General features: G+C 58.2%; 5 protein-coding genes across 5 annotated transcripts; 4 read left to right on the top strand and 1 right to left on the bottom strand.

Moving 5' to 3' along the window:
- Positions 1-257: 257 nt before the first annotated feature.
- Positions 258-2,510, top strand: PSEUBRA_000030 (Hly-III-related; the record flags this gene model as incomplete). Its single annotated transcript, XM_016435672.2, has 1 exon — positions 258-2,510. The coding sequence occupies one exon, from the start codon at positions 258-260 to the stop codon at positions 2,508-2,510; it is 2,253 nt and encodes a 750-aa protein (XP_016294648.2).
- A 1,102-nt stretch (positions 2,511-3,612) lies between these two features.
- On the top strand, positions 3,613-5,301 carry PSEUBRA_000029 (Cytochrome P450; the record flags this gene model as incomplete). Its single annotated transcript, XM_016435664.1, has 2 exons — positions 3,613-3,859; positions 3,944-5,301. The coding sequence occupies 2 exons, from the start codon at positions 3,613-3,615 to the stop codon at positions 5,299-5,301; spliced, it is 1,605 nt and encodes a 534-aa protein (XP_016294647.1).
- Positions 5,302-6,870: 1,569 nt separating this feature from the next.
- On the top strand, positions 6,871-7,944 carry PSEUBRA_000028 (Glycerophosphoryl diester phosphodiesterase; the record flags this gene model as incomplete). The annotated part of the gene is made up of 1 exon (XM_016435666.2): positions 6,871-7,944. One exon carries the CDS (start codon positions 6,871-6,873, stop codon positions 7,942-7,944), a length of 1,074 nt encoding a protein of 357 aa, XP_016294646.2.
- Positions 7,945-8,497: 553 nt separating this feature from the next.
- PSEUBRA_000027 (uncharacterized protein) lies at positions 8,498-10,699 on the bottom strand (the record flags this gene model as incomplete). Its single annotated transcript, XM_059464350.1, has 1 exon — positions 8,498-10,699. The coding sequence occupies one exon, from the start codon at positions 10,697-10,699 to the stop codon at positions 8,498-8,500; it is 2,202 nt and encodes a 733-aa protein (XP_059320932.1).
- Positions 10,700-11,573: 874 nt separating this feature from the next.
- PSEUBRA_000026 (ATPase, AFG1-like protein) lies at positions 11,574-13,232 on the top strand (the record flags this gene model as incomplete). The annotated part of the gene is made up of 1 exon (XM_016435662.1): positions 11,574-13,232. One exon carries the CDS (start codon positions 11,574-11,576, stop codon positions 13,230-13,232), a length of 1,659 nt encoding a protein of 552 aa, XP_016294644.1.
- Positions 13,233-13,241: the final 9 nt, after the last annotated feature.

Below are 13,241 nucleotides of genomic sequence, written 5' to 3'. Positions count from 1 at the left end.
CCATCTGCACCACATAGCATCGACCTTGACTCGGTCTCTCATCCACCACAGCAATTGCCAAGGCCCGCCTTGCATCGACACGGATCATAGCCGCCACCTCCGCCCATCATCATTCGAGGAGGACACGCCGTGCCTCGTCATGATTCTCTGAGGCATTCGAGCCATCCTCACCCCTACCTCAGCCCTCTTCTCGGTCAATCTCACTCCTCAGCTCACTCAAGCCATCGGCTGGTCCGAACCGCTCTTCATCAGCAATCATGACTCAGCCTCGTCGACCATCGTTCGGTCAGTCCCGATCATCGCCCATCATCGAGTCGACTCTTCTCAAATGCAATCTCTCGGCGTTGAACAGCTCAGCTATCGACGAAGAACCCACTCGACCCTTCCACGTTCGTCGACGAGTCAGGAGAGCATCGCAGCCAGCCGAGCCAGCGAACGCTCCGTTGCGCTTCCGCTACAACCCGGATGATCCGCTAGGCGAAGGACTCAGCAGCGCCACAGCCACAGCCACCGATTCAGGATCCTCCGACGATGATTGGGATACTACACTCTTTCGCAGCCGCCAGAGTCATCAGCAATTGACTTCGCTGGACTACCTCGACCTTCCTGCATCATTGCCCTACTCGATGGTCTCGCTGCGTGCTCAGCTGCTCTCTTATCTCACCGAGCTTGAAGTCAGAGCAAGAGCCTTCTATTCACAGCGGATGTCCAGGACAGCATCAGCCACGACACCTGCTGCCGACTCAGCCGACCCGACAAGCGGCAATGACGACGCAGACGCAAAACTTCCGTTGAGTGACGGTCACTCTGCCGCCTTCTTCCAGCAAATCGAGGCCATGCGCGAAGACTTGCGGCGCTTCGTCGCCCTACTACCCACCTACCCAGCATCAGCATCGTCCGCTCTCTCCTCTCGGTCACAGTCGCTGGCCCATGACTGGGAGAGACTCTCCTCCAGCTTCAGCTTCCCAATTAGCCTAGGAAACGGACTGCGAGAGCGCTTGCCCCGTCTCCCATCTTCGTCTGAACTTCCTTCATTACCGACAATGCCCGCCTTGCCGCAGTTCGACCTCGACTTTGCTTCCGTGCTCGAGCCTCTTTCGACACAATTGCCGACGCAGGCGTATGCACTCGCTGCAAAGATGCAGGCTCGGCTCGAGTCTATCCAGGAGTCAGTGCGCAGCATGGCTTGGCGCGACGCGCTGCAGAGTGCCTCGGAAGACGGCACCAATGCGACTTTAGCGCAACGATTCGAGGCCAAGCTTTCGGACCTCTCGACGCGATCCCGGTCCAGGGCCAACAGCATCGCTTCTCGCGCCGGTCATGCGGTCCACGAAGCAGAGGAGAAGCTCTATCAGCTTGCCATCGAGTTGGCGCGCAATGGCCAGGATCTCATCCACTACGAGAACCTGCCCGCCTTCTTCCGCAACAACGAGCATATCCTCTCCGGCTACCGCTTCATCCCTGTCGAGAACTGGCAAGCACTGGTGCGCAGCACATTCCAGATTCACAACGAGACCGGCAACATCCACACACATCTGTGGGGCCTCGCCGCCATCGTGCCGCTCTTCTGGCCAAGCAAAGGTCTGGATGACCAGACCACACCCATGGACAGGTTGGTGCAGACCGTCTACCTCTTTGCTGCTGCCAAGTGTCTCACCTTGTCGGTCTCGTGGCACGTCATGGCTGGTTGCTCGGACCGCAAGTGGTTCGAGCGATTCGCCTGCGTCGACTACACGGGCATCGCCTGGCTGGTAGCTGCCTCGATCTGGACCACCGTGTACAACTGCTTCTACTGCCAGCCCAATTTGGCGCTCTTCTATTCGTTCACCACACTGCTCGTCGGATTTGCGGGTGCGATCCTCCCCTGGGCTGAATGGTTCAACAAGCGCGAGAACAAGACGTGGCGCATCGCTGTCTTTTTGACCATGTGCTTTACGGCGCTGGCGCCCTTCTCGCACGCTGCTTTCGAGCATGGTCTAGCCAAGACGCTCTCGTTCTTCAGTCCCATCTTCCCATCGTTGGCATTCTACGTCGGCGGTTTGGTGTTCTACGCAACTCAGTTCCCCGAGAGCTGGGCTCCGGGGCGCTTCGACACCTGGGGCCACTCTCACCAGCTCTGGCACCTGGGCATCGTGTTGGCCATCGTCTTTCACTATCGCGCCGCGCTCGTCTTCCACGCGAATCGCTTCGACTTCAGCTGTGCTGTGCCAGGCGCAGAGGTTGCTGCTGGCATGGCCGCCAAGGCCGCCGATTCGGCGCCACTATTGCAGCGCTTCTTTGGTGTGCTCGCCGGACTGCAGCCATTCAGTGGCACCGGCAAGGCGGCGACCATCGCGACGAAGCCCATCGACTCGATCTTCGCCAAGGTTGGCGGCATGGAGGGCATCATCGGTCTTGCTCGTGCGGACAACCAGATCCTGCAATGGAGGAGGTTGCTCGGCAAGATCGGCAATGGTGCCGTTGGACGTGGCTGGGACGCTCTCGTTGACTGGGCGCAGAACTTCTGGTGATCGGATTGTAAGGAACCTCGTTTGCAATTTGGACACTCTTTATCATCGTGCATTGTACATCCATCCACACTCTCTAATCGCATTGCTTGCATCTGACATCGTGTGGGTCCGAACACGGGTCCGCCGTGACTGTCACGGGCGTGAAGGTTAACTCGGTCAATAAAGGACCGGTGGCCGAACACAGGCTGGCTTACGCAGTCGACTTTGGTAAAGCTCGAAGCGAAACGACAAGAGATGCATGAGCTTGGCGGACGGCGCTCGGAAAAGCTCGAGTTTGACAGCTGTGGAGACGGAAGACGTTTCCACGAGGAGGTTCGAACGAGCTTCTTACGAAGAAAGCCTTCGTAATCTGGCGAGACTGCTGTGCTGCCGGTCAAGGAAGGTTCATGCACGAAGCTGGCCAATTCCGCTTGTTGCGCGCCGTCCGTGGAGCCCCCATCCATTACGAAGTAGAAAAACGTAACTTTGCCTTGTCAATTGCTCACGCTCTGGCCTTCTCCTTCGCCGTCCCACCAAACAAAGGATGCCTCAGACGCTCCAATGCTCATTGTCATCGTGCTTGTGGGCTGTCAACGTCGGACTTCATCCCGGCAAAGACAGACCCCTCCAACTTCTGACGTGGGTCGATAAAGCTGCTGAAGCCACGCAGGGCCACTTTCGGATACGACGGCTTTGACCGAGCGAGCCAGAGTTAGCATTTTCCACTCAGGCTGCTGAGCTGCTCGTCTGACCCTTGCTGGCTTTTGCTCCGTGACATCCTGAAGGCTCGCATCCCCGCCTGCGCACTGTCCCGCAGAACGAGCTCGTGACCTCCTTCTGATTTGAAATGGTCCTCCTGCCCTTCCTCAACCCCGCAATTTCGTATCCGAAGAGCGAGTGAGCGTGGAGAGCCTTGCTGTTGGTCAACCGAGCTCAAGATACATAAGACCCTCGAGCCTCTCTCTCATCCCCACTTCCCTTTGACTGTCATCCACCCTCCCATCTGTCCACAACCAATCCTCCTCTCCAGTCAGGTCGCTGAATCGCAACACCGCACTCCTCATTCGACCTAGAGCGCACTCATTCCTATCCTCCCTATCAGAAAGACGCCAAACTCGCAAGGATGGTCGAGACGGATCTCGCTCCCCGCATCGGGGCTGCCCTTCATTGGGCTGTCGAGTCGCCCGCTCACATTGCCGCGACCATTGTCGGTGCCGTCGTCCTCTTCCACTTGGTCCCGTACATCACCAACACGGCCTTCCTCAAGTATCCTGGACCCTTCTTCGCCAAGTTCTCGGATTTCTGGCTGCTCAGGCAGGCCATGGTCGGCCACCGATTTGATGCCGTTCACAAGCAGCACCAGAAGTATGGTAAGTTCGAGCTTGGAATCGTCTCAAAGCCGTTCTGAACGACGTGCTGACTCGTTTGGTCTCCTTTCCCTTGCATCTCGACAGGCAAATTCGTCCGAGTCGCACCTAACCACATCTCGATCGCCGACCACGAGGCTTTGCATCCTGTCTACGGCCACGGTACCGGCACGCTCAAGCCCGCCTACTACGACGCCTTTGTGCCGCCCAAGCCCTTCCCTCGTGGACTGTTCAACACGCGCGACCGCGCAGAGCACACCCGCAAGCGAAAGATTGTCTCGCACACGTTCGCGCCCAAGACCATCATCGCATTCGAGCCCTTCATCCGACGTGAGGTGCAGCTTCTGCTCGAGCGCTGGGACGAGTTCTGCGACAAGGCCAAGAAGACTAATGCCGATGGACCTCGCGGCATCAAGGGCCGCGCGTGGCTCGACTCGCTCATGTGGCTCAACTACTTTGCTTTCGACACGATCGGCGCTCTCGCCTTCGGCAGCACGTTCGGCATGCTCGAGAACGGCGTCGACGAGGCCAAGGTTGAGTACGAGGACGCCAATGGCAACAAGAAGGTCGACTACTGCTCGGCGGTCAAGATCATCAACGAGCGCGGTGAATTCTCGGGTACCATGGGTCTGGCCCCTGTCTGGATGCGTCAATACCTCATCAAGCTGCCCTGGTTCTCGAGGAGGTTGACCTCGGTCAAGAAGCTCACCGGCATCGCGCTCGCGCGTGTCAACGATCGTCTGCAAAACGGCTCGGAGCGCGAGGATCTGCTGGCCAAGCTGCAGTCTGCCAAGGACGACCGTGGCGAGCCGATGGGCAAGATGGAGCTCACCGCCGAAGCACTCACGCAGCTTATCGCTGGATCCGACACCACCTCCAACACCTCGTGTGCTATCGTCTACCACCTCGCTACCCACCCGGATAAGATGCGCAAGCTGCAGGCCGAATTGGACCGCGAACTCGAACACGCCGAGGAGGTGCCGCTGCACTCGGACGTTCAGGAGCTTCCCTACCTGCAAGCGGTGCTGAGCGAGTCGCTGCGCTTCCATTCGACCTCTGCGATCGGTCTGCCGCGTGTCATCCCCGAAGGAGGCGCAACCGTCTGCGGCCAGCACTTCCCCGCAGGGACCATCCTGTCGGTACCCGCCTTCACGCTGCACCGCGACAAGTCGGTGTTTGGCGAGGACGCCGACGAGTACAACCCGGACCGCTGGCTCGCCCCCAACGCCAAGAGGGACTTTGAGAAGGCCTTCATTCCTTTCTCGGTCGGTCCGCGTGCGTGTGTTGGACGTAACGTGGCGATGATGGAGCTCTCGGTGCTGATTGCGTCCATCTTCCGCAGATACGACATTGTGCTTGCCGAGCCGGACAAGCCGTTGGAGACGTTTGAAGGGTTCCTGCGCAAGCCGGTGCAGCTGGATATCGGCCTCAAGCGCCGCGACTGATTGTCTGGCGACCATGTCGGTATCACTGCATGACTCTGACGTGGCAAAAGACATGTATCCGCTGATGAATCGAAGGTAGATACAGCATAGCGAGAGGCTCTGATTCGGCGGTAGTGTGTTTGAAGCTCCTGTGCTAACAGAGCGAGAGGAAGGTCTGACCGAGTGAGGCCCAAGGGAGGCTAGGAGAATGGTCTAACATTGAAGACAGAGGGCACACCCATTTCGCCTGCAGAGATGGCTTGTGAACGTGGACCGGCTGGCGTCACAACACGTCACAGCCTGGGCGCGGTCAGTGGGTCCCAGCGTGGCTGAAGCGACGGCTGGTTTCGTGCTAGGTCGGCTGGAAGAAATCGCGCTTGCACTGCCCAAGTGCCTGAACAAGCGGCAAAGCAGTGTCATGCAAGTAGGGTTCAATGACCACCGCATCGAAATTCCTTCGCTGTGAGAAAATAGAGCTGCACTTGCGGTGTCTCTCTGTTGATGAGCTTGCCGGGATCTGCATCACGGGCCGAAACGGGCAGAGTGACAGGCGCAGCTGATCTGCACGCTGATGATGAATCAGTTCCGTTCAGCAGCGCTAGAGATCATAGACGACGCTTCGTATTGCGGTTAACGGGGTCGAGGCTCGACATCGATTGCAAAAAGGCCTGAGTTTGCTACTTGAGTAGGATCCTTGTTTAGGGGTACGACGTTGAGCCGGTCAAAACTTTGCTTGGATCTCGATGCCACGCGGGGTCAGGCGGCAAGCGCGCCGGTCCTGCGTTGGAAGCCGGGTCGGGCCGCGAATTGTGCGCAGCTGGTACACATCCCTGCATGCAGTATCCTTGTTGTTCGGGTCCAGGCTGTTGCAGGATCACGAGATCATAGCAATCTCTGTGAGTTGAAGATGGTCTCAAGCTGACTGGTGTGCGGCGCTTTCATGTTTGTGTAGGGCGCAACAGGTTCATGATTGCGATTGTGGGCTGTGAGAAGAGCAAATGGGAGAACAGCCGAGGCAAACAAGTGGAGAAGAAGAAACCAAAAAAAAATCAACGCCGAGACAAGGCGCAGCGTCACCAAAAAAAGTCAGAGCAGTGAGCACGTTCGTGGCAAAGGCCTCAACCAAGCCTGTCACGTTCCTCTCATTCACGATCGAAGAGCATGCCTCCTGTCCATCCCTCGACCAACAACCCCCCTCTCTCTTGCTGCTACTGCTTGGCTTGACCAACGTGCTCACCCGGTCGCCTCGTATCCACATACCTGGTAAGCATCCTTTTGCTTTGACCTTCCCCACCAACAACAAGCTTGACCCTCTTCGGCACGGTCGCACGCTCCACCTTCACTTCCCACGCCCCACGCGATCCCGCCGTCGCCTGTCGTTGTTGCTGGCGCTGTCCGTGCGACACTCGCTGCTGGGCATTTCGTCGTGTGATCCTCCCATCTTCACTTCCCACCACTCTCCTACCAGCTCGCTAGGTGGAGACCTCCATCGCCAACACGGTACTGATCGCAGCTTCCATTTATCTGCTCTACCACCACGCTCGACCTTTCATTGCATCCTCCTCCTTCCGCGCCGCATCATCGTCCACCATGCGTCCCATCACTAGATCCACCAAGATGGACATCCGTCCCGACATGCCCGAGTGCTGGGGTCACCGAGGCGCCTCTGCCACTTTCCCCGAAAACACCATCGCCAGCTTCGAAAAGGCCATCCGCGATGGATCCGAAGGCCTAGAGACCGACGTACACATCACCACCGACGACGTCATCGTCATGTTTCACGATCCTACACTAGAAAGGACCACCAACGGCAAAGGCCTCATCTACGAGCGGCCCTACTTTGGCGACGACGGCATCGAACACCTTCGAACGCTCAAGCAACCTCCACAGCAGATCCCTACCTTCGTTCAAGTCTGCGACCTCCTCATGCGCCCCGGAAACAAGCACGTTAAGCTCAACCTCGACATCAAGCCGGACAACGACCCGGACCGTCTCTTCCCACTCATGCGCAAGGTGGTCGAATCCTACCCGAACTTCGAGACGGATCTGGCGCCGCGTCTCATCCTCGGCCTGTGGCATCCCAAATTCCTCGAGTCGGCGCTGGTCAATGTGCCTTCGATGAAGCGCATCCACATCGGCATGTCGCCCCGCGCAGCACGCAAGTACTTCTGGAAGGATTGCACCGGTTTCTCCATGTACTTTGCCTGCCTCGTGGGTGCCGACGGTCAGCAGTTCATCGCCGACGCGCAAAAGGCCGGCAAGGACATCTACGTCTGGACGGTCAACCGCAAGGACGAGATGATCGAGGCGACACGCTGGGGCGTCAAGGCCGTGCTCACCGACAAGACGGCGCTGTTCCAGGATCTGAGGAAGAACATGACGAGCGATTTCGCCAGCACACGACAGGACGAGGTCGGCATGTTCTTCCGCTGGGCTACGTGGCGGTACTATGCGCTGCCGCAGTTTGTGCTGCAGAACATGTGGATGGCCAACATCGAGAAGCGGGCTGGGTCGCCGTTTAGGGAGGTTCCTGAGAGCGTGGCGGCTGCTGCACCGGCAGCGTCGCTCCCAGCCACGACGAACGGGTCAGCGGGCATCTCGGAGAAGACAGCGTTCAGGTCCAACATTGCTCAGCCATCGATCGCCGTCAACGCTGCTGCGTGAGCAGAATCTGCATGACGACTAATCTCAGCTACATTCAGGGTCAGGCTTGACTCGTTCCCCTTTGCATCGTCTTACCCATAGACGTCTCGCACACGATCATCCATGGACATTCTCCTTCTCCCTACACACCACGCATCTCACGTCACCGTACTCTGTCTCCCATCCCTACCTGGTTCCGACTCATCCCTCGCATGCTAGCATCTTCACCTTTTCTCGTTTAATACATTTCGACCCGGCCGACGCAGCGTTCTGCAAGAGACATTCTGGTGTGCGTGGAGACGTGTGACGGAGAAATTGGGCCCTGAATGTCTGAAGGTGCACAGAATCCGGCAGTTGACCGTCCAGAGGCGGAGCGACGTCAAGCAGCGACGTGAGGCGACGCTTCTCCCGCACGCAACCCAAGTCTCCATCGAGACTCCCTCTTTCACACTTGGTACGGAGACTGCACACACTCCAAGGACGCGGGGTGAATCGGACGTGATTCCGGAGAAGAATTGAGCATCAGAATGAGCATCGTGAATGGGTCGTTAAAAGGGCAAAACAGGTCCGAGTTCTAATCCAACGAGACGCGCGAGGCGGTGGGTTTGAGCGGGGTCGATTCGGCGATGGGCTGTGCTTGAGGTTGGTATGCCTGAGGCGGTATCTGCTGCGGGTAGCCGTATTGGGGGTGAAGGGCCGTTGGCGGGGGGCTCTGTGTGGGGCTTACCGCGTGGTGCGGGATGGGACTTGCGATTCCGCCCGGTTGCAGGGCTGGCGGTACTGCACTTCCGTGATTCGCCTCGTAAATGGGTTGAGTGCTCATGCGTCGCCCTTGCATGGGGGCTTCTGCATAGCTGCTGTACCCGGGGCTCTGGAGCATGCTTGTCCGTCTCGAGTCGACCACGCTTCCCCTGTGCCCGTTCGGCTGCTTCTCCGCATCCACCGTGCCATCGAGATCCGCGTTGCCGTCATCGTTGTTCCCCGTGTCCTTGTCCTTCCTCGCCCGTTGGCGGTGCACGCCACCAAATGTCCCAATCGCATCATGCGCCGGCTTGAGACCCTTATGAAAGTTGAAGAGGCACACGAAGCCGTTCAACAGCGTCAATGCCAACATGAGGATCGCGAAGCCCGAGATGAAGGTGATGGTCATCCGAACATACGTATACTCGTCGCGCGTCGCGGGGAGCCAGACCTGCGTAAGCTTGTATACGAAGTACACGAGTCCCACGATCATCAGGAAGAGCGAGACGACCATCAAACTCGTCCATTCCCTTCGAACTGCGAAACCCGCCGCAAAAAGCGCGACCATTGCGACGGGCACAGCAGCGATGGTCACGGCGTACTCCCAATCCGTGGTTTGGGCGACAAGGATCAGGTAGATCACCGTAAAGCCTACTCCGAAGAAAAACGCAAACTTGAGGAAAACGATAAACAGCTGGTACCAGAAGAACATCCTCCTCACGCGCAGATCCGCGCCGATCTTCTGGTAGATGATCCAACCGAAGTCCTTCCAGAGCTTGTACGTCATTGCAGCCAAGAAGAACTCTGCGAGGAAGCAGACCCCGCTTACGGCGATGAGGTACCTTTCCACGGTGGGAAACAAGTTTCTTGCAGCACAGAGCTGGTTCGGATCATCCGCACATGGGATCCCGCCCTCGATCGCATCCTGCGCATTCAACGCATCTCGAATCTGTCGAATCTCCAATGCTGCAGTGACAGTCAACGCAATGTTGAAGATCAACACCCCAATCAGCTGCATCGTGTTCTTCAACCGCACCGCATCGTACGAGATGATCACCTGGAAGACGCAGCCGAAGACAAAGACCGCCAGGTAGACGGACACGGTCTTGAGGTTCTGGCTGAAGTCGTCGACCTCGGTGACGATGCGCGCAAAGATGAAGGCGACCAGGGTGATGATGATCGCGGCCTCGATGGTGGAGATGAGGATGTAGAGGAAGGCGTTGCGGGAGGGGACGCGCGTGGGCGAGTTGGGGGAGCCAGGGTACCAGGAGGTGGCCGAGGAGCGGGCGGATTTGGAGATCGACGCGGTGCCGTCGCGTTTCGAGGAGCGGGCAGAGCGGGCGGTGGCCGTGTTGGCTCGCTGCGCGGTGGAGGCGGTCATGGGTGCGGGCGAGGAGGCGGGATCTTGGATGACGAGGGATGAGGCGGGAGGTGGGCTTTTGGCTGGATGGGGGCGTTCGTAGCCGGCAGGGGTGGGACCGGCAGCGAAGCCGTTGGGGGCGCTGGAGTGCGCAAAAGTTGTTGGAGGGGGATTTCCGAGTCGGGGATCCTGCTGATAGCCTGCCCCATGGGGACCTGCCGCGAAGCCGCCGCTGGAAGCAGCAGGATGCGAAAAGCTGCCAGGAGGCGGACTGCCGAGCCTGGGATCTTGCTGATATCCGCCGAAGCTCGGGCTGGCAGAGAAGCCGCCATTGGGAGCGACAGCGTAGTGACTGGTCGGTGACACCATCGTTGGACTGTTGAGGGGCGGCGAGCGTTCCTGGGCAACAGCCGCAGGTCCAGGCTGGATTGAGAATCCACCGTTATGGCCAGAGTTGGAGAACGATGAAGAGATCGGTCGGGGCTGAGGCGATGCTACGGGCGACATGGAGCTCCTGTATGCTGCTGCCGACGAGAAGGGCTCCTCGTTCGCAATGTGTGCATGCGAAGACGAAGGAGCGCCGGCCGGATACGAGTCGTGGGTGTCGCGCATCGAGGGTCCATCCGCTGGAGTACGTTGCGCCGGATCCGGTGGGGGGAACGGTGAGACGCTCATCTTGGAGTGCTAGGCCGTGATTGTGGCCGAAACGCGGGTCCTATGGTTCCTTATGTCCGCGCGGATGATGGGTGTGGTGTGATAGGAAGACGAATGGATGGCGATGCTTGTTGCATACCAAAACGAGCAGGACGACAATGGGGAGCAACTCGGCAGGAGCGCCGTAGAAATGCACCAGAAGCAGGGTCGATCCATGCCGTGCAACAACGCCAAGGCGCAGAACCACACACAAAGCCAAATTTAGAACGCTGTGCAGCGCAGTCTTTGAGATTTGTGAGATTTGAGACTCCACTTTTTTGAAGCTCTCGATTCCAGATGCAGACCAGATTTCACGCTTTCGAGGTTCGTGAATCGGTCGTTAGGCTGAGTGGGCTCTCTGCCTGGCTCGGCTAGAAGACGACAGGGTCGATGTTCCCCTCTTGCCTTTTCGAGTTTCAGGAACAGCACGTTTTTCGCAGAGTGAGAACCTAACAACAATCGAAAAAGAATCTAAGATCGGGTAAGCCTTTGTGCTGATTCACTGCTTCTCCTTCGCACAGCGGCATGGCTATCCCATTTCACACTGAACAGCATGTGTTCCGATAGAGCTCCGCGGCCTCATTCATGGACGGCCAGAGCCGGCGTTACGCTGTGCTTGAGCTTGTAGTCAATTGAACTGCCGGTGTTTTCGGAAGAGGCCAGGCGGAAGAATGCGGGCGAATCAGACGAGCTCTATTTTTCGGCGCCCGCACGGACTGGTACCGCCGAAATTCCAACCGAAGAGGCGGGGGTGTTGGTGTCTGTCTCTGAAACCTCGACCTTCTCATCCACTTTCATCAACCTTATCCAAAGGACACACGCACCTCAACGACACTTGCGGCCATCAAACACAAACATGAGCGCAATCCGCCGCCCCGTCGGCATCTCACTAGCGCCACTTGCCCAACCAGCGCGTCTGGTGGGTGGCCGAAGACTCGTACACGCCGCACGTCGTCCGCCACTCGCATCGCTGCTTTCATCTTCCGTCGCAGTCTCGAGGAGTGGTCCACGAGGATTCACTTCCAGCGTAGCTTCACCACGCACGAGGCTGCCTCCTCGACGACATCTGTCGGGATCCGCTTCATCCAGCTCGGCGGCCAAGGCGTCCAATACAAAAGCCGCCACCCCTACCGAGCGGTACGACGAGCTGGTCGAGTCCGGCGTGCTCCGAGATGATACCCACCAGCGCAGCATCATCAAAGTTCTGCAATCCCTCCACGACCAGCTCCGATCCTACAAGCAAGCCGACGTGCCAGATCCAGAAGCGCACCTCCAAGCCTCAAAAGGCCTGCTCTCTTGGCTTCCCTTTGGCAATAAGTCGAACACACCAGAGATCCCGCCCATCTCGGAAGACATCCCCAAAGGCCTCTACCTCTACGGTGACGTCGGCACCGGAAAAAGCATGCTCATGGACCTTTTCTACGATACTCTCCCACCCAACATCACCGCCAAACGACGCATCCACTTCCACCAGTTCATGATCGAGGCGCACAAGCGGGCGCACTTTTACAAGTCGAAAACGCACAAGCCATCGGGCATTGTCATGATGATGTCCTCCGCTGCCTCGAGCGCCGCCGCCTCCTCTTCGTCGTCTTCGTCTAGTGCAGCCGGTGCCGGCGAGGAGAGCGATGCGATCGAAGCCGTGGCCCGCGAGATGGCGCGCAACCACTCGGTTCTCTGCTTCGACGAGTTCCAAGTGACCGACATTGCGGACGCCATGATCCTGCGCGGCCTGCTGGAACGCATGCTCGCCTACGGCGTCGTAATGGTCATGACGTCCAATCGTCATCCTACAGAGTTGTACAAGAACGGCATCCAACGTCAATCCTTCCTGCCCTGCATCGACCTCCTTCAATCCCAGTTCGGCGTTACAGACCTCAACTCTGGCACCGACTACCGCAAAGTACCCCGAGCACTGTCCAAGGTCTACTTCTCTCCACTGGACGATGCCAACACGCGCGAGTTCGACAAGCTCTTCACCGCCGCGACATCCGATCCTTCCGATCCAGTCATCGAGGATCGACCACTCAAGATCTGGGGTCGAACGCTCAAAGTTCCCCACTCGACCCAAAAAGTCGCCCGCTTCACCTTCGATGAGCTCTGCGGTCGCCCCCGCTCTGCAGCGGACTACATCGAGATTTGCAACAACTTTGGCACGATCTTTGTGGACGATGTCCCCCGAATGGGGTTGAATCAGCGCGATCTCGCGAGGCGGTTCATCACGTTTATCGATGCTGCGTACGAAAGCAAGACCAAATTGTTGGCGTCTAGCGAAGTGCCGATATTGCAGATCTTTGCCGGCGATGCGGGGAAGAACAAGCCTACGGCGGACCAGATGCGGGCTTTGATGGATGATTTGGGGTTGACCATGGACGATATTGGTGGAAGTCCGATCTTTACTGGTGATGAAGAGCTGTTTGCGTTCGCGAGGGTGATTAGTAGGTTGACGGAGATGGGGTCTAGACAGTATGCCGAGACGGCGAGCACTGCTGCCGAGGCACCGCCCGAGTATTAGATGCGCAAC

Source organism: Kalmanozyma brasiliensis (assembly GCF_000497045.1).
Source record: "Kalmanozyma brasiliensis GHG001 unplaced genomic scaffold PSEUBRA_SCAF1, whole genome shotgun sequence".
NCBI lineage: Eukaryota > Fungi > Basidiomycota > Ustilaginomycetes > Ustilaginales > Kalmanozyma > Kalmanozyma brasiliensis.
This window is presented reverse-complemented; position numbering and strand designations above follow the sequence as displayed.